This window comes from Lycorma delicatula, chromosome 12 (assembly GCF_047948215.1).
Source record: "Lycorma delicatula isolate Av1 chromosome 12, ASM4794821v1, whole genome shotgun sequence".
NCBI lineage: Eukaryota > Metazoa > Arthropoda > Insecta > Hemiptera > Fulgoridae > Lycorma > Lycorma delicatula.
In genome coordinates, this window is record NC_134466.1 from 46,937,931 (window position 1) to 46,964,925 (window position 26,995).

A 26,995-nucleotide genomic window follows, 5' to 3' on the forward strand; every position below is an offset into this window, starting at 1 on the left:
TTATTATCATATTTCTATCTATTTTATATACATTTTACAAAGTGTTAGATATAAAATTACCCTTGACATCAAACATTACAGTAAAATTATATTTTTATGATACACAATGGTTATTATTAACAAATATAATGCAAGTAAATACCATTTAAATTAGTCATTACAATTTTTTAAAAACAAATGCTGCTGTCAGTATTTGAATTTTTGACTGTAATATCATTGTTGACTGTTCAACAATATTACATACTGGTATTCACTAGGCTAGATTGATGAATGTGATACCTCTCTGTTACAATTCTGCTGACAGTAGATTTAATTGAAACGTTGATACATTAACTCATGGATTTAACATTTTAACGCAGTTTTTTCCCACCAAATTGAATTTTATTTACATTAATTTTTTAAAATAATATATAAACTATTTTAGCATTTTTTCTGCCAAAGTATTAATAAGAGCATCACCATATTGAACAGTATTAAGAGCCGGTTTTGAGCTATTAGCTATCTATATTAATGCATTTATTACTCTTATTGATGCAAGTCAGAAGTACAATTACACATACTTTTATACCAGCATACTCATATATTTGACTGTTCCATATAAAGCAGTCTCGGTAAACCAAATCTTTCTTTATTTGCTTTTCTCTAACTTGCAATATATATTTTTTTCATGTTTGTCCTCAAATCTTGCAGCCTTAATTTAACATACTTCCTGACATTGCAAATTGATGAAATTTTGCACAGTTACTAAACTTGGGTGACAATAAAATATTCAACCATTACTTTTGCAAACATCCCCTGTACGAAAGTAAATTAAGGGTGCTGGTGTAAAAATTGCAAAATCTGCAAAACAGCTATGCAGGGTTTTTGGGGTATGTCAGCCTGAGCCGAGTTAGATCTCTCAACAGACTTAGGATCAAAAAATTGGACAACCCCAAGTTAACAGGAAGAAAACCTTGTAATAATTATGTATTAACAGAAACGGATCGAATGAGAAATCTTTTATAAAAACTAATAAAAATGTTTGTCGAAAATTGTGATAGTTAATTTAAGTAAATGAAATAAAAACTTCACTATGCAAAAACTTCACTATTTCGTTACTTTATATAGTAAATGTTTGATTGAAAATTTGTTTATACTTTATAAATTTCAATATGTGATGTTATCTTTTGAAATCCAAATTAACCTGCTAATTAAATTCATGAAATGTATGATAATAATTTGATTAAAATATGACTAAAAAGTATAAAGCAAGTTTTTAAAAAAATTTATAATATTTTTTACCTAAATTCTTGGTAATACAAAAAAAGCATTTCTAACCCTTGAAAATCCTAGATTTAATAATTTTATCATTGGCATTTTTACAAAAATTAATTTTTTTCTTTTTTTATTAAAACTATGAAAAAGTTTTACCCCCAAAAAGAAACACTAATTTGAAAAAAAATAAAAAAATATATATATATTACATGTGCACAGTTTTGATATTTCTGTATAATAAAATTTAATTTGTTTTATTGTATTGTGCTGCATGTGCAAAAAACTACATGGAAGTTGCTGTAGAAAAGTTGTGCAATGTTTAAAAAACTATAGATATGTATATGAAAAAATCCTATAAAAAATTACTAATCTTTAAACAAAAAAAAATCTTTAATCATAATCTAGTACACTAATCACATTTTTTAATCTTTATTAAATTTTTATGAAGTTTTATTATCTTGATTATTAATTAAAAGAAAAAGTAAATAAATAAAAGTTCAATTAATAAAAAAAATTTTATTTTTGGATTCTAAAATACAGTCTTCCGATAATTTCTTTTTTTTACTAATTTGAACAAATAAGGTTTTAATTATTTTGGATTACCATAGGTCTCCTATGATTAGCAAGTCCGACAAGTCTGTGATTAGGTATTCCTCCCCTCTATAAAAAAAAGTCTCCTGTGATTGACAGATAAAAAAATCCGTTTAATATATCAAACAAATTAAAAAAAATATATATTTATTAAATTATGTAATAAAAAGGTTAAATAATCCCCTCCCATAATCCTTCATTTAGGTAACATAATCTATGTGCAATACTGAACAGAGACCCATATTCTCTCTATTAAGAATATTTGGTTTTAACACTAGATCAACCAAAGATTCAACCATATCAATCTTATTCAAAGGATACAAAATCCTTTGGATGATTTTTTAGTATGCAATCGAATTCATACCAAATTCCAAAAATAAAATCTTACTTTAGTAAAATTTCCATTCTCAACTCTGATTTTCATTAGACTACTTGTTAATCTTTTACAATTTATGTAATAAAAAATAATAATAATGACAAAAACTTTAAACGATTCTTTTACTTCATAACCATTCTTTATGAAGTTTTAATTTTATAATATATAATAAATAAATAACTGTTGTAAATGCATAAGTATATAAAAATAAATAAATGTAATAAAATAATAAATCGATAATATAGATTAAAATTAAAAATGTATAAATACAAGCTATTTAAATCGATGTATAATAGATTTTAAATACCATTACAAAAATATCTATATAATACATTTTTGGTTTTATAATAAATAATCACATAAGTAGGATATATAAATAATATAATACTGTTCATTAAATATTTTTGATAAAACAACTTATTTAGTTTATACTATCAAATTACTCCTGCTTCTCCGACTGGCAATAACAAAATTTTCGTAGTTGTTCTTGTGTTTGCTCAATACAACTTGCTGCAGATCCATATTTATTTATCCTACTAACATCTTCTATCTGTAACAGAGATTTAAAATAGTTTAATTTTTTAATTTATCTCTTGCTTGACTTAATGCAGCTTACTTATTTGACTTACAATAACTTTCTTTTTTTTTTTAAAAGTTTTACCTTACCTCCAGAACTGGTATTACTTCAGAGGATGGATGATATGTATGAATGTAAATGAAGTGTAGTCTGGTACAGTCTCAGGTCAACCATTCCTGAGGTGTGGTCGATTGAAACCCAACCATCAAAGAACACCAGTATCCACGATCTAGTATTCAAATCCGTATAAAAGTAACTGCCTTTACTAGGATTTAAACCTTAGAGTAAGGTAAGGTTCAAATCTTACTGTAAGGTAAGGTGAATTTACCTTACAGTAAGTTCACCACTAGGCTAAAATAACTTACTGCAGTGTCATGTGATCAGATGTTTACTAGGTGTTGCCTTTTGAATTTAAATTGTTTTCCTGTCTAAAATTGAAATATAAATTAGCCTTATATTTATCTGCCTTTAAAGACATGGATAAAATTCTTTAGGATATTGCTAAACAGACAACATGAAATAAAGTTGATTATTAAAGGAAAGAATCTATGTGACTGGGTAGAAGAAATGGAAGGAATTAAATGGGAAAGAAGCGAAAATAACTTTGATAACAGGGTACAACAAGGTCTGTTCAGAAAATAACCAAACTTTATTCTTTATTATTAATTTTACAGATTATTGGTCCTTCTAACCTTCACAGTACTCCCCTCCCACCACTATTCACACACTTTTCCCAGCAGTGTTTCCAGTTTGTGTAGCAGTCCTAGATAACTTCATCTGAAATGGCCTTTAAGGTCTGTGATGAATCTGTTTTAATATCATCAATAGTCTCAAAATAGCATCCTTTCATCACTGATTTTAATTTTGGAAATAAGAAAAAAAATCACAAGGAGCCAGGTATGACGAGTAGGAGGCTGAGGGAGGACAGTCATCTGATTTTTGGCACCAAACTGATCAATTGTTAAAGCTGAATGTAAAGGTGCATTGTCATGGTGAAGGAACCATGAGTTTTTTCACCACAACTCTGGTCTCTTTTTACAGATTTTTTCATGTAACCATTGTAAAACACCCTGATAGTACGTATAGTTCACTGTTTCACCTTGAGACAAGAATTCAAAATGTACAATTCCATTAAAATCAAATAAAAAGAAACCATCACTTAGAAATTGGATTGAAACTGACATCCTTTCTTCAGGTGTGGAGATACTTTGCTAATTCATTGTAATCATTGAAATTTTGTCTCGATGTTGTAGCCGTATCCAGCTTTCGTCTTCCATTATGATCATTTGCATGAATGTTTCTTCATCATCGGCTTGTTCAAGAAGTTGCTGACAAATATCCACTCGATGGTCTTTCTGCTGTTTGGCCATCAAACGAGGAACAAACTATGCTTCAACTTGATATGTGATTTTTCAGTAAAAATGTCATGGCATGATCCAATCGAGATGCTAACCTTTTCTGCAAGTTCTCTGACAGTCAATTGGCGATTTGCAGGCACCAGATCATACATTTTCTGAACGCGGCTGTCATCAGTTAAAGTCAAAGGCCTTCCTGGTCGAGGGTCATCTTCAATTGACTGACAACAACTTTTAAATCGTGAAAACCATTTGTAACATTGCGTACGACCCAGAGCATCATCTCTCTGTAAGCTTGTTACAAAAGTTGAAACATTTCTGTCAAAGTTTTCCCCAGTTTCGCACAAAATCTTATGTTGTATCGATGCTCCTGAAAATCACTGACACTTAAAAACACTGCATTCAAATAACAATAACACGAAAACTAAACAAGATATCAACAGTCCAAGAACATATGATGGTTACAGAGGAGATTATGCAGAACACTGCCAACTGCACGCCACTAAATACTTCCATTGACGCGTAATTAAAAATGTTCATTTATTTTCTGAACAGACCTCGTACAGTAGAAGTTCTGTTTGGTCCTCCAAACAGAACTTCTTAACGCAACATAAGTCCCAGTTGGAATGCATTGGTTGTACATGAGATTGGAAAACTATAATCATCCATAAATTTGTTTATTTTTATGCAATAATTACAGGCTGTTAACCACTTACATGATTGGATGAGTAGCATATGAAAAAATTCCGTATCTGTCTGTAATATTTGGACCCAGCACTTTTCAGATGAAAGATACCTGCCATTCTACCATTCACAAAGGTCTGCTGAATAAAAATTATAAGTGATATAGGATGAGCCATGGAGCTAAAGGTTTTGAGAGAACTTATAGCATGGAGATGGGATTAATGAATTTGTGTTTCTCACTTCTTTCACTGATTGCTTTTGTTTACATACATGTTTCTGCTGTACCAAATCTTCTATTGATTATTTTTGAGGAGTAATGTATTATTTAGGTTGATTTCCAATATTTTATGACTAAGAGTTCAAAATTTATAAGAACTGAACTACATTTTTTTAAAAGTACTGTTTGTTTAAACATATTAAAGAAAACTACGGTAGTGTATGGAAAATTTAATAAAGAACATGAAAGAAATTCCCTTTCACATTATACCTACAAATCAACTGTTTGTATGAAAGAAAATCTTTAAATTGACTATTATAAGTATAAAAAATTTATCACCCGATAAGCATGTTAACCCCCTCAGGAATAACAGTATGGCACTGTTATCAGTTATACAGTTCATCATCAACTGCCAATACCACTTTCAATACTCTAGGTTTTTTGGGTTACGGAGAAAGACATTTTTAATTCATAACTAAAAAAAAATAAATATAACCATTGAAAATTACACATAAGTATTACTAACACTCAACACATCTTAATTTTCTCAAATTTTTACCTGGGCAGTGGCCCATAAATAGTCCACATAAATAAAAAAATAATCCATAAATAAAATCCACATTTTAAATATGCATTGTTGGCTGTCCAGCTTTTCTCTATCATTGATTTTTAGTCTGTTTAATTTTATTACCCATAATATTTAGTTAGTATTTTTATTAATGTGTACATCTACTCAACTAGTGAACAATAAACAACCATCTCCCATGGCCCAATTAGATGAGAATGATATGTTTGACATGTAAATGAGGTGTATTCTTGTACAGACTTGGGGCGACCATTCCTGAGACGTGTGGTTAATTGAACCCTAATCACCAAAGTTCACCGGTATCACTGTCTAGCATTCAAATCCGTATTAAACCAACTAACTTTTACTAGGATTTCAATTTGGACTGTTTGAGTTCAAAAATCAGCTGTTAAACAATTGATTTGTAATGATGAGTTGACCACTAGACCAGCTCGAGGGCTGATTTTTAGATTGATTTTTTTTAAATTTCAGTGAAAGTTTCACCAATTTAAAATAAAGTTTAACATATACATTATTATTCTTCAATAAATGCCATGAACACCAAACAACATCATTGAAGCTATCAAAAATGTATAAAATATAAATTAAGAACAATAACATTACGAAGTATGTGAATGTTTTTAAAGAACTACTACACTTCACAGTGTGTACCAAGTGAAATACCTTATCATCAAATCTAGATCCTTTTTTAAAGTTCTGTTTCTTTTTGGACTAGCTTTCTATTTGAATGAACAGCATTTTTTCAATTTTTTTAATTTTATTTATTTACTTTATTCAGGATACAATAGTAAAAAAAATCTAGGCCAAAAGTAAAATGACTTACCCTCATACTAAATCTATTGTCTTCAATATGTCGTGTTATAGATGCTTCAAAAAGTCCACCACCAGGTTTAACCGAAATTTTTATTTGATATAATTCTGTTGTTATATCTAAATCAGCAGTCATATCTGGTACAAATCCATCTTTATCAGCAGAACCACGAAATTTTCGTACAGCCTTACTAGGTAGTAATTTTGCTGCCCATAATACAGAATCTAAATTAAGTGTTGTGCACAGATTTGAATTTTGATTATTGTAACTGCAAAAAAAAATTCTTAGCAGATGAGATTCTGAAATATTATGAAAATGTTTATTATACAATTATATGTTTTATTGAAATTTTATTTGTACATTTCTCACTCTTTCCACTTTTATTTTCTTTACCACTCCTTAAAAAAAAAAAACAAATCATGAATTTGAGTCTCTGTGTCTGATTACAGATAGCTTTTTTTTAGTTTGAATGTCTTGATTACAGATTACTTATTTTTTTATATGACAGTATAGTGAGTAAAATGGTATTTAAACTCAATAACTTCCAAAAATCACTGAATGTTTTTCCAGAAAATGTATACTAACATTTCAGAATTTTTTTTGTTTTTTTTTTTTTATTTAAAAAAATGCCAGCACTATAAATATATTTTTAAAAAAAGGTAATGAACACAGTTCTACACAATTCAGATGGAACTAAATGCTTCTAAGATACAAAGAACAAGTGATTGAAAAAGAAAATGTTTGGAAAAAGTATACAAAACTAATAATTTTTAATGGAAAAGCTAACCTAACCTTTTTAAATGTACTTAAAATAACATTTTTAAACTAAAATTATAATTATTTCGGTCACTTTTATAGCTCTAAAGTAATATAGTAATTATTTTTTATAGTGACACTTGCTGATTGGTTTTTTTTTTTTTAGAATGCCATGTGTTTACAGTACGGTCAAAAGGATTTGATCTGCAATTATATATAGTATATATTTGTTGCGAGTTTTATATTTTATATGGATTACAACATTAAAGTGTGATCTTATTTTTTCTATGCAGATTAATCAGATTATAGTATTAGTTTCTAGGAGATTTCAAAATAAAACTTTGACACTTCGAAATGAAAAAGTATATTTTTTTTTATTGTTTGTAGATATCTTTTAATCATATATATATATACAGCCTTTTTTTCAAATTTTTAGTTTTATTTTTACTTATAAAGAATTAGGGTACAAAAAAATTTCATCTATGAGAAAAGTTCACACACAATGAGTCCCTTCAAAAACCAGGAAACCTACATCTAGAGAAAAATATGAAAATAAATGCAAAGAAATGATGTAAAGAGGTGGTATTATTAATAAAGCTAAATCTGGTCCAAACCGCTTTGGAGTACTTGAATTTGTGTTGCGTATTTTCATGTAAAATATATAGTTAAAAAACAATTTTTAAATGGTTTTTAAACATCCTTTTTATATTTAGGAAACAAATATCAATATAAATTTTCTAATCACAAGTTTAAAATTTCCATATAAGAATAATTTCATTTCAGTAAATAACATCTGATAACATATACAATCCAATACTACCCAATGATGAAAAAAAAACAGTATCAAATTCTATATGTAGACCTAGTGATGCACTCATAAATTTTGTAGTACCAGAACATTTGATTTTGTATTATAGCAGACAGTAAGAATATGGTCCACAACCAGGTGGCTAGGTTGTGACAACATTATGAAAATATACATTCATTTTGATGATTACATTGATTTGATAAGAAGCAAAATTTATATTTTTTATGTCAATTATAAAACTTTTTATGAATTAAATTATTGGTGACTTATATTGTTCTCAATTACCTTCAGACATCTAAGAGGAAGCACCATATTCCAATCTGATTTTTATATTTTAGGTTATATCTTTTATCAGCAAAGTTAAAAACAAAGTTTTATGTAAAAGGACAATTTTTTTAACTCTCCCAAAAAGGAATACCATAGCAGTGTTCTGGCATCAGAGCACCCCTACATAGACCAAGTAATTTTTGATTTGAAAAAGTGTCACAAAAGTTAGCTGAAAAAACTTATTATGGATACAGAGAAATTTCCTCTATATGATACAAAGAGAATCATCAAAGTTATTACATTTAGTAAATAAAGCTTGAATCAAAAAATTAGTGGTCGAATTGAAAACCTCTGTTTTTTTATTAGTTAATAATAAAATATCTACATTAACAATGTAATTTAATTTAAACATTTAAAACAACTTCGTTTAATAATGTTTTGAATTAATTAAAAATTTGAATAAGCATGTTAAATTACCAAAAATGTATTTATTTTCCTTTCAATAATTGTAGCCCTAGTACAGTTAGTTATATTTATTTAGTTTGTTATTTTTTATGCTAGGAAACTTCTGAAATATTTTTTTGTAGAAAATAAAAGAATGTCAAGCACAAGAGGAATTGCATAACACTCTTCTGTGGAAATTAGCAAATAAATGGAGCTGCGCCATTATTATAGAAGGTTTTAATGATAAAACCTGATATTCTAAACAAGAGTAAGTGAACTTAACAATTCAAAAAAATTATGTCAATTCTAATCGATAACAGAAACTTACATATTATAAGAAGCATTTTTATCATTTGCTAAAGAGGCAATAAACCATATAAATCGTTTTTATTTCACTAGGGCTTAAAAATTTGTTTAATTTATTGTTTATTTCTATAATATGAATTAAAATGTAATATTATACCTGTTAATAATTTCTACAAAATATGTAGCTGCTCTTATTATCACAGAATCCTGTGGATCAATTTTTTCCCAGTCAAGACAAGCGCACCAGTGAGGTTCAATACAAGCGTCTACACAAGTTCTTTCCATTGGGACCTACAACAATAATATTTCAATAAATCCTTCTGTTTTATTCATTTTTTGTATAGCCATAAAAGTTAATTTGTTTAATAAATCAACTAGTACCTTCATTATACAAAGAGTACTAGGAAAGTTTGGCAATATGACAGAACAGATCTTCACAGGCAATTACACGTCAGTGCTGTTTAGACAGGTCCGTCGAAACAGCAGCTACCTGTACTCTAGCTGCTATAGTCATTGCTCATTGTCATTTGCTTTTTAGCTGTATAGTAAAAGCAAGTAGTGATGTGGTCGTGGTCAAAAACTGAATACCAGGCAATTTTTCAGGGGAGTTAAGTGTTGATCAGTGTTTAGAGGAAATGACTCCTGCTTAGAAAGGATTGTACTCATCATACAGTATTTAGGTGGTGCTGTGAATTTGAAAGAGGAAATTTTGGCTCTTCAGAATGATTCAAGGTCAGGTCGATCGTTTTCACCTATAACAGAGGGAAATATTGCTGCAGTTTGAAAAATGCTTGACACAGATAAGCTTATGACCTACCACTAAATAGAGATGTCCTTGGGCATTAATGCATCAGCAGTTCGGGATATCTGCAAGCAAGAACACCATCAATCAAGTTTGTAAGCTTTGTACCCTGTGGGTGCCGCATACCTGGGGTGTGCCCTGAGTGTGGACAATTGGACAACACCTACCATGTTCTTTATGAGTGCTTGAAATTCAAGTCAATCCATGCAGAAACCAACCATCGGCTTGATCTCATCTGGTCGGCATTGGATCTCCATGTAAATTGGAGGAGTCAGGCCGAATGGGCAATAGTGAAGAGTTTTGTAGTAAAATTAGCAAATGAAAGGATTGCTGTGGGAATCTAGAGCTCTGCTTGGATTTTTCTTTTATTCTATTGTTGATGTTTTGTTTTAATGTTACTGTGTTGTTATTGTTCCATATAATATCTTTATGTTTCGTGTTGTGTGTTGAATTCACTTTTGCCTTCTACAGGTAGGTACTTCAATTCCTTTGTTAGTTAGGTATTTTCAATCTTGCTTAAGACTTGGTGAGCTGTGTGAGATTGTTTTGAGTTCATTAATTAATAGTACACGATGGGAATGTCACTCATGGCATTCGCATCGATGGCATTCTGGCTGACGAGGACTAGAATATGTCAAAAGCCGAGGTTTCGAAGATGACTTCTGGTAAAGCTCATAAGGCTCAGAATGGAGGGAGTGGCAGAGGGTGTCTTCCATACGGGGTCAGTGCTCTTGAATCTAAAATAAGTGACATTTTGATGTGCTTTGATTATTTAAGTAAAAATTCATCAACTTACTGCATTTTTGGGTAAAATGGACCAAAAGTAAGGTTTAAAATAATAAATATTGTGAAATATACTTATTTTTCTAAAAAAAAAATATGAATTGCAATAAAATTTCTATAAAAAAAACTGTACTGATTGAAATTTTTTTAAATATCTCTCTTCTTGTCTTCTGATGCAGTAATGAAACATTTTACGTTTTCTCCCACTGTTGGTTATTCAAATCTCATGAGTAAATAAATACTTATTACAAAACAAAATGACATTAATTTTCATTGGAAAAAATAAGAAATTAAAAAAATAAAAATAAATATCTGAATTCACATGAAATGAGGAATTAATTGGTTATTTATTTTCAGCATAACTCTGCTTAATCTCCTACTATGTAAGCGGCATATATCAACGGTGTTGCTAGTCTCTGCTTCACTAGGCCAAAGGTGTCTGATCAATGCTAAAATTCCACTGTACATATATAACATATTCATGCTTGCACACATACATGAGACTTAACAATAGTTGGAAGAAGAATTATAAACTGAAGCATATTTCACAGATTGATTGTTTTTATTAATTAAGTTTGATAACTTTTTTATTTTATACATTTATTACTTTTCCACAATAAAATTGTGGGCTGTTTGAGACACCCTGCTCGCTGCCTACAACATATGTCTCATAAGCCACTGGCTTCCTCTAGCTTTACCATTGCATGTATGATGTTACATCGTTATGATAAACCATATAAAAATTACGATGAGAACATGAATGGGATGTTCTCTGCAATAAACGTGTTAAGAAATAATCTCAAGTGGAAACCAGTTTGTCTTTGTCAGTTCTTCTGTGGGTAAACATCCAATTCTCAATATCCTGGGTTTTGGCTAAATGCTCAATGAATCTATATTAAGGTCATGTGCACCTTCAGAAGACTGCATCATTAATATTTGGATGATGAGATTTAGTCAGTCCTACTACTGGACTGATCTGAAAAATTCTTTTTTGTATTTGATGGCTGTGCAAAACGCTATTACTTCATCAAGTGTACATTGAGGTACATGTAACACTTAACAAACAAAATTGGCTGGCCTAATCTTTCCTTACACAGCATAATATGAATAATTAAATTAAAATGCTATAAGGATTTTAAAAATTATCAATACAAACCTCTTTAAATAAGCTGATAGATCTTTTACTAATATCGCCCATACCAGCACCTCCAAATTTTAAAATATCTAGAAGTGTTGGATGTATATCAAAAGGTGTTGTTAATCTTTGAGCATTTATTCTAAAATTCTTCATAGCTTCTGGATAAACCTGAAATATCCCTTAAGATTTATTTTTTTTATTTATAAAAAGTACATCAATTCATAACACATGAATTTAATATGTAAATACATGTCCTAGAAATACAATTTTAAATTGTGCAAATTCAACAACAGTAGTATTTTTTTATATTAAATGTATACTGTAACATTATTTCATGTGATTTATATATTTGACTTAATTAATATGGTTTTTTATCACATACATCTTTTGTTTTATAATTTATTTTATAATGACGTAGTCGACATAATGTAATATACTATTACGTAGCAATCAGCATAAAATATTATTTAAGTTTTTTACCTATTTATTAACATGATAATGTAATGATTTTAAATTATTAGATGACTAATTTTCTAATTAATAGATCTTTTACTTAACAAAGCCTCTTTAGGCTTAAAGGAATATCTAATAGTTCTGTTGCCAATAAAACTACTAGTAGTAATTAGTGTTTTTTTAAGACATTAGAAAACTTAGTTATACTTTATTATTCACATTTACTTTGTATGTATGAAATATATATATACTCAGATGTATAATGAAGTTCTCCCAGAACTTTTATAACCTATTCTACTAATTAAAATAATGGAAGAACTTCATATAAACATATGTTCTAAAATGCTCCATTGGCGAGTTATGGCTAGTGAAAAATTTTGTGTGGATTTCAGCTATACCATTGAAATGAGGTGTTAACTGAAATTTTTAGGATTAAATTTTTAGAAAAAAAATTAGTGATTTCTTATAGTTTTTAACATAAAAAATCGGATTAAATAGGTCCTAGAACCATATCTGCAGTAGTTTTTGAAAGATATTGAGTGAAAACCAATAAATTGGGGTAAAAACCCATTTTTTTTATGTTTACGTATAATAACTTTCTTAAATGGGTAGTAAATACATAAAACTTTTAAACAAAACTTATATAGAATTTAATTCTGAAAATAATGATTTAAGATAAGTTAGAAAAATTTAAATTTTACTTAAAACAGTGCACTAGACCAAAGTCCATTTATATGTACCAGTTTATAATATATGTTCAAAGATGAGCCGATAATTTTAAACTAATTTCTTCACACGCTTTTGTACTGTTTTTGTTGCTCGTTTTAGTTCTTCAGGTCTGTCCTTAAATTGCTCAGCCGCATCCATAATGTGGACAATTAATTCCTCACGAGAATGTATTTTTGTATACAATATTTTTCATGCATCTCCAGACACAAAAATCTAAAAGTGACATATATTTACAGTTAATTATTGCTGTCTGATGGTAATCTATCTATATCCTGAGATGCAAGAATGACAAGTTACAGAGAAAATTTTAAGGGCAGACAGATTTATAATTGACATACTTAAATATATTAGCTGATGCATAGTTTTGTTCTAATAAAAGAGGCACTATTTTTCCATAATATGCTCTTTAAAAATCAAAGGCAAATGTTGTATAGGTTGCCTGCCTACTTAAGAACTTCTTAAGCTCATACTTGAGAGTTAAAGAAACTGTATTTATTTTTTTATGCTTTTGACAGTCTTATTTTCTAATTAATTTACTTGCACAATAGATACAAAGAGTAATTCTTCATAACTTTATTTGAAATTTGTTTGATTTTTTTTAAAATTATCCTTTCTTACGAAAAGACATAAATGATGTGCTGAAATAATCAAATTACCACAATGACCTTGTTTTGAATCATTTATATTATAATGAAAATTTTATAAATTTAAAATAAATAATTATTGTTGTATATACTAACCCTGTCAAACCAAGGTGGAAATGTAAATGAAAAGAAAGGTAAACGTTCTTCTAATTTACCTTGTTGAGTGTTACGAATTGAAGCAAATCTGTAAAAATTAAGTAAGTAAAACTAATAATAATATATCAGCCAAAATCATATTTATGTTAATAATATATATACAAATATATCATAAAATAATACTATGCATAAATAATAATATGCATCATAAGTTTCCAGTTAAGAAACCACTTCTTAGACTTGATGAGTACTCATAAAACCTGGAACATCTCAGGGAGTAGTATAATAAAAATTGATAGATGTGAAATAAGGATGAATTGCAAAGTGGAGACCACAATTAACAAATTTGTTACAAGCAGATGAACAATGATAAAGAACATTGGGTATAATTTAAATACATACTGGTTATCCATTTTTTAAAGGCATATAACCGTAGCAATGAATGAATTACAAAAAGGTACAATACAACAAAATACCATATACAAGATAGTTTCAAAAAGTCTCTAGAATTTCTTATATTTATTTATAATAGTAATTGTGGTAAAGAATTGTTTTATAAGTTAGCAGCAATGATGATAAAATAAGGCTCGCATCATATTTTTGTTTTCTTTCTAACAATAGAAACAGTTATGTATATAAGTAACTGAAAAACATACAAATATAAAATGTTGTATTTTGCTAGGAAAAATCAAAACAATCAGACGCTTTAACTGTGCTTTTAAAAGTACAGATAATAATTGCAAACACAATTTTATGATTAGTAAAAGAATTTCATTTCAATGAAGTTATGTTAATGATAACATTTGCTATGAACCATCTTCTGCAATAATGGCAATGTCATATAATGTGTTTGAAATACTAGGTGACAACACGTAGGCTAAGTAGATTCAATTTTTTTTCCTTTCCAAAGATTTTATCTTTGGATTATTGCTTTTTTAATTTCTCTTTTTTCCTTATTTTTTTAAAATTACTTTATTGGTGTTTATCGAATAAGTTAAAAATCAGTGGGAACTTTGTTCATTGTGTCCTTTTTGTTTTACTACTTGCCTTTTCTCATGTGTATTTTTTTCTTTTTAGATGATCAACACTAAAAAATCTAACATCCTGTCTATGAAAATATTGTGTTGAAAATGTTTTAGCGTGTAAAAGTGCCAAAAAATTATTTTATATATTGATTCTGGAACTTCTGGATGAAATTCTAAGATAACACAACTCAATCACAGAGTTTAATGGAATAAGACTACATAATCCTTCTAATTTTTGTAAGTAGACCTTCATTTTTCTAATTTGATAATCTTTTTTCCTAACAATTTTAGATATTTTACATGTCTATTTTTGGATGATCAATTCATTGTAAAAACTTGAAGCTTGTACTTGGAATACATTTTATAAATTTTGTTGTAAATGAAAAATTTGAAATCTGACCAGGATTTGAATCCAGGATCATTCAGATGAAAGGATAAGACACTATCACTCTAGCATGAAGGTATGCATTATCAAAATTTCTGTATCAAAATCTAGTATCCAAAGTTGTAATAAAACTTCCATTTCATTGTTATAAAAACCATTAAAATAAAAATATAATATTTAATAAAACACGCTTTTACAAACACAGCTACCCAGGAATACAGACTTTTCCTTTTTCCTGTTTAGCCTCCAGTAATTACCTTTCAGATAATACTTTAAAGGATGAATGAGGATGATATGTATGAGTACAATCTTGTACAATCTCAATTCAACCATTCCTGAAATGTGTGGTTAATTGAAACCGAACTACCAAAGAACAGCGGTACCCACGATCTATTCAAATCCATGTAAAAATAACTGACTTTACTAGGACTTGAACGTTGGAACTGTCGCCTTCCAAATCAGCTGATTTGGGAAGACGTGTTCACCACTAAACCAACCCAGTGAGTTAGAAATATAAAATAAATGCAGTGAATATGCTAAATACTGCACTGGGCAATATAAAATTTACAAAAATAACTTACTCGACAAAACAGCATATTAAACAGGGATGCACTAGTACATTTTCCAGCACTGGAACACTGATTATAGCACTGGAACTTTGATTACAGTAGACCACAAGAATATGTCCACAGCCACAGACGGCTGGCTACATGACAGTGTTATGAAAAACTGCACATTCATTTCTATGTTTACATTGACAATAAGCAAAACTTATCTTTCTCATGTCAAATGTTTAATTTTTTTTGTGAATTAGATTGTTAGTACTTATTTTGTTGATGTTTGCTTATAAATAATCAAAAGCAAGGACCATTTTTATATGGTCTGATTTTATAATTTTGGTTATATTTTTACTTCCTTGTATGAAGTAAAGTATTGTGATCATGAAAAATTTCAGTTTTCAGATCTCATCGGAAATATCCATTTTGACTAGTTTCAGCATGACATCTGTACGCACATATGTATCTTACATAACTCAAAAACGATTAGCTGTAGGATGTTGAATTTTTGGATTTAGGACTGTTGTAACATCTAGTGTGCACCTCACCTTTTGATTGCAATCAACTGAACCAAAAGTGTCCAAAAAAAACCCCAAAATCTAAAAACATTTGGATTTTGGACTTTTTCTTAACTACAGTAATAAGCCCTCATTGAGATTGGTACTTATTTTCATTGGTTCCAGAGTCATAGCCAAATTAAATTTTAATTAATGAAATATTTGGATCTTACAAGGGGAAGGCACATCGGTTTGAATTAGACTTCATCTCCTTTTTTTTTAATTTAAATATATTGATTTGTTAATAATTATTAACCTCTGATTGCAAAAACGTTTTTATGATAAATAATAATACAAAAATAACAATAAAAAAGAAATATGAAAAAATATCATGTTATCAATGAAATAAAATTTTATGTACTTTTCATTTTTTTAACAAAAACATGTATATGTAATTTAATAGGCATACAAGGAAGTCATATGGTGTCCAAATCAGATTTTTTATGTTATGCAGGCCAGACTAATTTAAAACAGATTTTATGTGTATGGATAATTCTTTATTTCTCCCAAAAAGCAGTACCAAAACAGCATTTTGGCACCAGTGCATCTGACATTAAATGATCAAATACAGTTCAGATTTTTAACTACATGTTAAAGGGTCGAGTTAGAGTGGTTTAGTGCACTCAAACCCTTTGAAATAGTTGCCCTGTTAATCCACTACAAAGATTCAATCTCAGCTTCTACAAGATTTTCTGGATGAACAGTTTTCAAATAATTTAAAAGTAATCCATTACTTATTTAATATTTAAAAATGTGTTATCACATTTTGTAATATATATCAATGGAGCCAAGTATAGAATTTTGATTTTTTTTTAACATTTTCTTAAACATTATTTTTGGAGCTATAATTCTTTCCTGAATATATAACTTCTACCTGAAACCTAGCTAATAATGTTCTTCTTCTTTAAATACTTCAGTGTGTTAATTGGTGTACAGTGTTGGAAATCTTTTCACTGTGACATTAATTTCCATACTGAGAGTACATCTACTATAGAGTTCTCTCAGAGTTTTCTAGAGTTATCTAGCAATGTCCACAAGAACTTATAAAAAGTTCTTTGTACATCTGTATAAAATAAATAAAACAAGAAATATTTTTACTTTCTATTTATTACACTTTTAAAGGTCTTCCCTTTTAAAAACAGTAATAATTTATGGTACAAATTTTAGCCTTGATTTTTATTTTGGATAAGAACGTATTTCTTTACAGTTTGATTTTACAAATGTAGTATTTATGCAAACACTTTTGTTTATTCTTTTCAATTCTGAATAAATAAAATTTAAATCTATTAGAAACAAATTATAGCAAATGAATTTTTGAAAAACTAATGTTGACTGTTATGTAATGTTAAAGCATAATATTATATTACAATAGTGAAATACAAATAAGAAATGCAATTTTATATAAATAAATTTTTTAATCGTAAGCCTCACTAAAATAATCAATAACAAAAGACTTGACAATCCTCATAAATGATATATAAATTACTGTTTTTCCCTTTCTGATGAATTTTATAATTTTAAAGAAATTAATTATGCCCAGATTGAACAGAAAAATGAATGTAAGTAAATTAGATATGAATTTAAATATCTATTTATTTAAGACACAATCACCCAGTGAAAGATTAATATTCTGTGAGAAGGCACCAATCAGAGTTCTTTTCTCAAAAAATATGTATATCCATCATAAATAGTACTGAATGAATGTCACTTGCATTTTTGTTGGCTAACATAATTCAGCTCAGTGAAGAAGACATTAAGAAACCACTATGTTTCTACAGCTTTACTAAGCCTGGCACGAGATGTTTGTTACTCTTAAGAATGGCTGTAACATTTTGAAAATGATTTGTCTCATACTGCACAGATTACAGCCAATCAATTATGACAACTAAACAGCTACATGCACATACAATAATGCTAAATGATACATGCTGTATATACAAAAAAACAAAAATTTACCTGTGTCCATGGTCACTCATAATTATCATTATGGTATTATTAAGATGACCATTATCTTTAAACCACTTAATCCATTGAACCAAATCATCGTCGGCAATACCAATTAAATTATAATCATCATGTGACAATTCACCATGGAAACCAAATATAAATTTAGGTTTACTATCGTAAACAGTAAACATGTGACGTGCATAATCCATCATTACCTAAAAATGAATAAACATAATTTAAAAGTAAGAAAAAGATTAAGAATCCTGTAAGAATATTCCATTGAAGTAGAATTATACTCATTCATCAAAAAAGGTGTTGTTTATGCTCTTTATAGAAAAATCGTTTCATAAAGTAAGTACCACTTACTGCAAATTTATTCACCAATTTTTTAATCAATCAATACAGTCAAAACTTTCATGATAAAAAATTTGAAAATTATATGTACATCTTAAATATATGTGACAAATCTAATAATATTGTTTTTTAATTTTTTTAAAATATTTTAATTATTTATTTTTACATGAATATGATAAAAATTGACTTATTCATCAAGGACATGGATTCTAAGTATATAAAACCAGAAATTAAAACTTTCCAGTAACTTTCTGTTTAAATATCTAAAGTTTAAATTTTTTATTCAAGTAACTGCAAAAAAAATAAACAAGTGAATAAACATAACTTGTAACCATTCCAATAATTTTTTTTTACAAAAACTATTAGAATCACAAATTATTTTATGATTTTTTTTAACTTTTGGTAATTTTGAATGATCTCTTAAGTTTGGTGATTTAAAAAAACTAATTTATTAAGTGAAGTTTCAACTATGAATTTCAGCTAAGCAGTTTATCCTTATTTCACATCTTTTTTTTATAATTTTCATTAGGTGCTATGTCTTATTGAATTGAACATCATATTGTAAGAAATGCAGTTTATTATCTTATCCAGAATCTACTCATTATTTTATAGACATAAAAAAAGAAGAGACATAAGAAAAGTTCTCCCACCTTTTTTGATGACCTGTAAAAAATTAATACTTTTTTCTTTTTAAATATAATTTTCAAACAGTGAAAAAAAAAACAAACTGTGAACAAACCAAGCAAAGTACTAAAACTGTGAGGAAACATACTAAGGCGAAACAGTTTATACAGCAATAAGTACGAAACATCAGCTTATATCAAAGGTTGTCAAACTTTTAACGAACAGCCCACTTATTCAATATTAGATAAAAAAGAAGAGGTCATGACAAGGTCCTTGATATGAGTGGTAGGAATTTAAAGCCGAAATATTTGAGTTCAAATCCTATTAAGGTTTCGCATATTTTCATGTAGTACAAAAATTAATTTTTGTTTTAACTAAAATGATAATGCTAATGATATAAAATAAAATTCTAATTAAAGGGGTTAATTCTTAATTTTTTATTTATATATCATTGACCAATGTGCGTGAAACAGATAGATGTCTTCGGCTAAGATATTGGACAGGCAAATAATTCCTTCAGTTCTCATAAAAAAATTATTTAGCTACTGATAGGTACATTGACCAGTTTCAAACGTACATAAGCTATTGAAAAATTATTATGAACTTAAAATATTAAAAGCAATAAATTCTAATGATAACTGCCAAGAAAGCATTTTATTTTAGTGGACTATCAAATTACACAAATATTGTTCTTCTAGATGACATTTTTGGGCTACATAGCTCCTACAATTAAAAATAACACTATTATTTATTGTTTATGGCTTGTGTTCCCTACATTAAAAAGGTTAGAGAATCTCTCAAGAATGTAATAAAATAATATACATGATGTATGATGTGGTTTTACAATTAACTTGTAAAACCACAAGAGTCTTTTTTTCAAATCTAATGTGTCTATAAATTCCATATTATTATGCAATCGATACTCTGGATTTTAAATGCTGTACAAAATTAATTTTTTTTCTATATATCACCCACATGTACAAAAACTTAAAATAATAATACATACATAATAATCATCTACATAATAGCAATATCATCCTCTGCGGATCACTGTGTTCAGACATCAACAAGATGTCATGTACAGTGACATCTTAAAAAAAACATATTAAATGATCAATTGCAACATAAATCAGATAAGTATTATTTTATGACATATAAAGGTTTCCTCTTAATCATTTAAGGCAGATTCAACTAACAGCAATCTCACTGATTAAAATTACACTGAAGAAGGAATTCCAAAATTATCTCTGAGATGTTATTTGAAAGATAAAATTACCGTGAAATTTGAAAATAGGTTATCAATTTTTAATTAAAGTGTTATTACATCTTGTCATGCAGTCAAATATTTACATTAATATAAATGATATTTACATTTAGTTAAATATTTTCTTACAAAATGACTTTCACCAAGGCTGTAAATTTTTTAACAGATTTTCAGAATGAAAAATTTTGATAATAAAAATTATACTAGAACCATTTATTTTTCTCCCTGTTATCCTTCTAATAGCTTGCAATAACTTTCTACAATAAAGTCTGAGAACCAATGAGTTAACGCTGTTGTGATCCTGTGTTTGGTGATTTCAGATAGCCAACACTGAATAAAGCTGATATTTAAATCACAGTGCATCATTTAAAACCAATTTTTACAAACTTTGTGAAGTGATGTCTCAAGTATAAAAAAAAACTTGACTGAGGGCATTTTGTGTTTGTGAGGTTGTTTTTCCAGTGATAATTTATAAATGGATTTTTATTCTAAATATTTTATTGTACCTTAGGAAGAAGTAAATCCATTGTAGAAGATTAGTCGAGATTATATATCAGAAAATATTAAGTCATTTCCTTCATAAATTTTGACGTTTTTTATTTGCATGTATCTCTTGATCCCATTTTTTCCTGATGAAACAGAGCAAGTATTTGCGATTTAATGTGAATGATTGTAACTTCTTATAAGAGAATCAGAAATCATCCATAATATGAGGATTTTTTTTCTAATGATGGCAATACTGCTTCCTTACATCATATGAATTGATGGCTTGGTGTTCTGAATACACATATAATTTATCTACTTGTTTCTATTTTGTTTGTAAGACTGTTTAACATGGTACTCCACTTTGTATAAGATACAACAAAGCTATGCTATTCTATTTGCGTTTATAAATTGTTTCAAGCACTGGAATTCATTCTATGCTAGAGATAAATTATGGTGAAAGTTTATCCTAATGTATGGTGTTTAGGTACAAGAACTGAGCATGAAAAAGTTGCATGAATATAACATCCACTTCTAGCAACAAAACTGAAAGAATTATGAAATACAGGTTCTGATGGTTCTGTAATATTGATTTGATTACTGTTAGCATTAGTATACACCTACTGGACCAGCAAGGACAATCTTTTGTAGGTACAGTTCCCATTTTTACAGTTTACACACATTGATCCTGCTAGACTTCAGTTATTTCATCCATCTTATTTCTTCTCATTTTTGTCTTATCTATAAAGCATGCGACAGCATCTATATAAAATTAATTTTACAACAAAGATGGAGAAATAAAATCACCTACACACATGTACACACAAGCACATACATAAGCTTGTTCAGAGTGTTTTAGACTACTACATTAAAAAGTTAAAATTGATTAAGGATTTGTACATAAAATCAACCCTGTGATGTTGGTCTACCTGAATAATTTAAAAAGCTCAGTTGGATACCTCCACTAATCATAAAATTCATACATATTATATACATATCTATGATGGGCTGTATTTGGTCTTAAAATTCTGGACCCCAGAGAACTATTTTCTTCAAACTTGGTAGCAAGTACCACCTTCCAGGAGAAAGAATGTAACTACATTTTTTAAAAATTGGAAAAATGGTAGGGTAGTTTTGGTTTTAAATAAAATTTCAACTCTTTTTTAAGGCACTTTACAAAAAAAACTGCTCTTAAAAAGCTGAAGTTTTTCTATCAAGATCGCAAATTACCAAAAATGTTTATTTAATATTCACCCCTTCCCAAAAATGACATAAAAGGCGTTATGGGACTTTTTTGCACCAATATTTTCTACATCAACTTCAAACCACTATAAATTTTTCCCCATTCCCTTCCCAACAATCTAAGGTAACAAAAAAATTTTTGATTTTTAAAAAAATTTTAAAAGGATTTATTTTTACTTTAAATCCATCCCACAAATTACCCACTGCATTAATTTAAAATGTAAAAATCTTAATTTTTTGATAGCCCTTATTCTTTAGTATTGCTTGAAAAAAAAATTAGCTCATAATTTTCATCCCCTTTCTAGAAAATTACAACTTTGTTTATTCAGAATTATGGTTTGTATTATTTAAATAATTTTAAAAAGTTCTTTTTTTAAATTTATTAGCACCACTTAGGGATTATTTTCTTAAAAATTAAGTTTACCCAAATACTTTCTCTTCAAAATGAAACAAAATCTCTTTTTTACAATTTCAAATTTTTAACGGTCAAAACATATTCGTTAAACAATAAAGTCACAGAAGTAACTTAATACCTCTCCCTTGATGAGGGAAAATCCAAATTTTTAAAAAAATCAAGAGTTTTTTAAAAATTTCAATTTTTTAATTTATTTACAATTAATTTTACTGAATATTTTAATCATTAAAAGAGCCCCTGATGGATGAACACCCATATTTTCAAAAAGTTGAAAATATATTTTTCATCAAACTGTGGTGTTAATATACTGATATTAAAAATGTTGGTTATTGCTTTATTTTGTTGAGCATCTTGGCTCCAAAAATTAAAATTAATATTTAAATATAATTAACAAATAATTTTATATTTTATAAGTATAGAAATAAAATTATAAATAAATATTTTTACATATGTAAAAATATGAAAAAAAGAGTTAATAATTTCAGTATTTGTTTTTTTAATAAAAAGGAATTATTTTATCATAAAGATACAAACAGGGCTTAAAATGATTGAATTGCATAACTTTCCCAGCTATCCTGATCAATCCATTGAGAGCTTTTTTTTAGGCACATACAAACATCTGAAATTATTTCTTATATAAAATGCAATAAGCCCAATTTTTCTCTTAATGTATGAAAAATTTCATCTGATTATTTTAGGCACATACATAATTTAAAATAACATCAGCAAAAATTATTAATACTCACAACATGTCGAGGTATTGAACCAACACAAAGATTTTTATGCTTTGAAGATTCTGGCATAAAATCAACATAGTATGTCCTCATATAATGATCTGTAGGGACTGCATCAAATCCTTTTAATCTATAAGTAAATATGCCTGTATTAGGTGTATCTTCCATAAAACCTACATTACAAAAAAGAATTTTCAGTCAATTCAATAATTGTAACAATAATAATAATAATAATAATTGTAACTAGTATAAATATAAATAAAAATGTAATTTCTTTTAAATGTAGTCATTTTATGTGATATGTTTCAAAATATTTTTTTTTATATATCGGCTGACAACAAGCAAAATACATTTGCAAAAACATTACAGACAATAATTTTTGAATGGTGATATCAACCAAGTGAAGTTTCAGTGTTGTTAAAAAAGAAAAATATTAAGTATACAGCTAATAAAAGTTTAAATGTAAATACTACCAATTCTATTTATAAAACAGAGACAACTAAGATTATACACTAGATACTAACGAGACAATCAGCGATGGTTTAGGTCTTATATAAGACCGAAAATACAGATACATTTTTACCCTATAAATAAATATTTGTAAGAAAATTGTTAGCACTTACTACAAATAAAAACTACATCAACTGCCTATATTTGAAAATCATGGTATAATAACAAAATTAAAATTTCCTATCAAATTGTCTATCTCTAGAACAGTTCATCTTAACAAATGAAATCCCAAAATAAAGTTTAGTTTTTTCAAATTTCACTTGCACAAACTACAAGAGTCACTGAATAATTAGACAAATGGCTGAATAAAAATTATTTATTCAATGACAGTAAAACTAACACCACTTTTGAATATAATCTGTAGCTATATTTAGGCACTTGTCTCATCTTTCTGCAAGCTTTTTTATTCCAGTAGTAAAGAATTATTTACCTCGGTTTTGAACGATACTTCATCTGCTCATAGTTGACAAACTCTGTCTCGTGTAAAAACTCTTTCAGAGGACCAAACAAAAAAAAATCTGATGGTGCATGATTGGGAATGTATAGTGAATGGGGCAACATCTTCCAACCCAACTTTTGTATAGGTTCCTGTGTTCTTAAACGCAATATGGGGTACGTCTTATCATGCAGAAGAATTATGCCTTTTGAGAAAGAACGCGTTAGTGTCCTCCTCTTCGCGGTTTCACATTATTTTTTATGTCAGATAAAGTATCGATTATATAATTTTCTTTCAAATAATCTTCATAAACACACCTTTTATAGTCCCAAAACACCATTAGCATCACTTTACCAGCTAAAACATAGTTTTTAAATTTTTTCCCGATTGGTGAAAATCGGTGGCATGTGTTCTGCCTGATTTAAACTGTTCAATCCAGTTATAAAAACTTTGCACAGTTTTTATCATATTGTATTAACACCTGAAAGTGAATTTCAATGGGTTTTATACTTCAGAAAATAAAAATCACCACACATTGTTCTTCCATGGTACTTTTCAAGTGGAATCAGCATTTTAAGATAAACAAAAGAGGTTATAATAATGAAAATTCTTTTAAAACAACTGACATTTTCTATGTCAGGGGGCCAATTTAATGTCAGACAGCTTCAGTTTATTCTATTATATAGTTTTTCTCTGTTGTAATTTGTCTCTTTAATTACTGAATGACCTTTCGTGTAACTTCTAACATTTTAACTTTACAGAATATAATTTACTCAACAAATAAAAATAATACTTCAGAAAAATGACACTGTAAAGCATAATATGCTGTTTAAGCTGTACTATTCACTCAACAATGATAAATTTATATCTAAAACCTTCCTCAATAAAAGAATCATTCATACTGGACCGGTTCTTAAGTTTTAAGTAAACATTTCAGTATAAATATATTAACATACTAATGAACACTTTTAATTTAAATACATATATTTACAAAAAAGAAATTACAAACCTGTAACGTAACCACTACTACGATAATTATTCCATACAAATGGATAAACATTTACATATGTCGCCTTATCACCCATTCTTCTTCTAGTGTCAGGGAATTCCAGTTCAGTTTTTCCTATAAACAAAAAAAAAAATAGTAAAAGTAGTAAATATATAACACATACATTATTTCAGTGATTACCAAGGTGTGCACCTTGGCGGCCTGGGGAGTCATTACTTCCTCACAGGGACACTGCATAATATTACACAATTTTCATAATTTTATTTTCATTTTCAATTCATTGTCAGGATTTGTTCAGTTAAATTTTTTCGTGATCTTAAATGTGTTTTAATTTTACCTAACCCTTGAAAAAAAATTGGCTATTTCATAAGTGTGTACTTGTTAGAATTTGAGATAGGGACGCCTTGAGAAAATTTATATTTAGCAAGGGTCCTAAGAAACAAAAACGTTTGAGAACCACTGCATTATATGTTGATTAAATATATTTTATAATAAATACATACAATTGTACACAACGTAAGTATTCTGTACGTCATGTATGCAACACAAAAGTAAGCTTTCAATGGATAAAGAAGAAATAAAAATAACTTTTGCCAATTAAACATTTACTTTGGCTTTTTTATTCTTGACAAGATTGAATATTTATATTCAATATAATAATATATTTATATTTTTTTTGTATTTCTTGACAAAATAGAATATTTTTTTCTAACTTGAAAAATAACTTCTCAAAATCTTTTTATCATTCTCTGACCATCTCCATTTCTATCTCAGATACAAGACACAATTTCTTTTCTTCTTTTTCATTATTTTGTTTTTTCTTTATCTTTTCAGTAGAAATTGGTAATGACTATTGATGAACCCTTTTGATTGTTTGACATAAAAATATCAAACACAATAGATTCCCAGCAGGAAAAGTAATTAGCGTAATTAATTACAGAAAAAGAAAAGGAAATAATACATTAAATGGGAAGAAAAAAATCAAACAGCAATGGGTGAAGGTCCTTCAATTGGATGGCTGGCAATCAAAGTATTAAATGTGCAATTGCATTTACTGAACATTAGAAGTAAATTAACCGTGTCACTTTCTATTTCTCAGTTCAAAACTTAATAACAGTGTTATGGTTACTGACCACAAGCAACTAAACTGTTTGTTACATACGGACACCTTCATGAATTTCTCAAATATTTAAGTGACGTTGACTGCTACGTTCATTAGCCAAAAAATTGTTAACAGCGTGCACTGAACTGTACCTCAGCATTCTTAATTTTTGGATCTACGGGAATACATTGAATGTAACTTTGATTGTTAGAATCTTACTTTACTTCACATCTTCAATTTTCAGGATACTACTTCCAATTTCTGAGACATTCAAGACATTGTATAACCATCAAAATGTCACTTGTAGTTTACTGTCTTACTCTGTAACCTCATACGCTTTTACAAACTGTCATTAAATATTTGGAAACTATCAGAAATCCATTTTTTGAGATCTCCCTTAGTCTTTTTTTGTGTTAACAATGATGAAATTAGTGTGCTGACATTGGTTTCCTTACACAGTTGATTTAGAAGAAATGAAATAAGTAAAAATTACCCAGTAACCAAATATAAAAACTGTTACCAGGAACGTACTGGTTATTTCAGAGGTTACATTATGTTGTGTTAAGTACTCCTTGATCATGACAGATAGATTTGCAGAAAACATTTTTAGAACAATGTTCTGATAAACACAATGCATTTTAGATCACTGAGAGGAGAATATTGTAAGCACCTTC

The 26,995-nt window shown here is 28.2% G+C and overlaps 1 protein-coding gene across 1 annotated transcript in view; it reads right to left on the minus strand.

Annotated features, from left to right (window-relative positions):
* Positions 1-2,500: 2,500 nt before the first annotated feature.
* LOC142333463 (uncharacterized) overlaps positions 2,501-26,995 on the minus strand; it is a 79,890-nt gene continuing 55,395 nt past the window's right edge. Inside the window, exons 7-14 of the mRNA XM_075380654.1 lie at positions 25,220-25,333; positions 23,277-23,437; positions 18,158-18,363; positions 13,678-13,765; positions 11,774-11,923; positions 9,190-9,323; positions 6,464-6,719; positions 2,501-2,771 (exon numbers count right to left, since the gene is read on the minus strand). Coding sequence (XP_075236769.1) covers positions 2,661-2,771; positions 6,464-6,719; positions 9,190-9,323; positions 11,774-11,923; positions 13,678-13,765; positions 18,158-18,363; positions 23,277-23,437; positions 25,220-25,333 — 1,220 coding nt within the window. The 3' untranslated portion in view covers positions 2,501-2,660. The remainder of the gene's footprint in view (positions 2,772-6,463; positions 6,720-9,189; positions 9,324-11,773; positions 11,924-13,677; positions 13,766-18,157; positions 18,364-23,276; positions 23,438-25,219; positions 25,334-26,995) is intronic.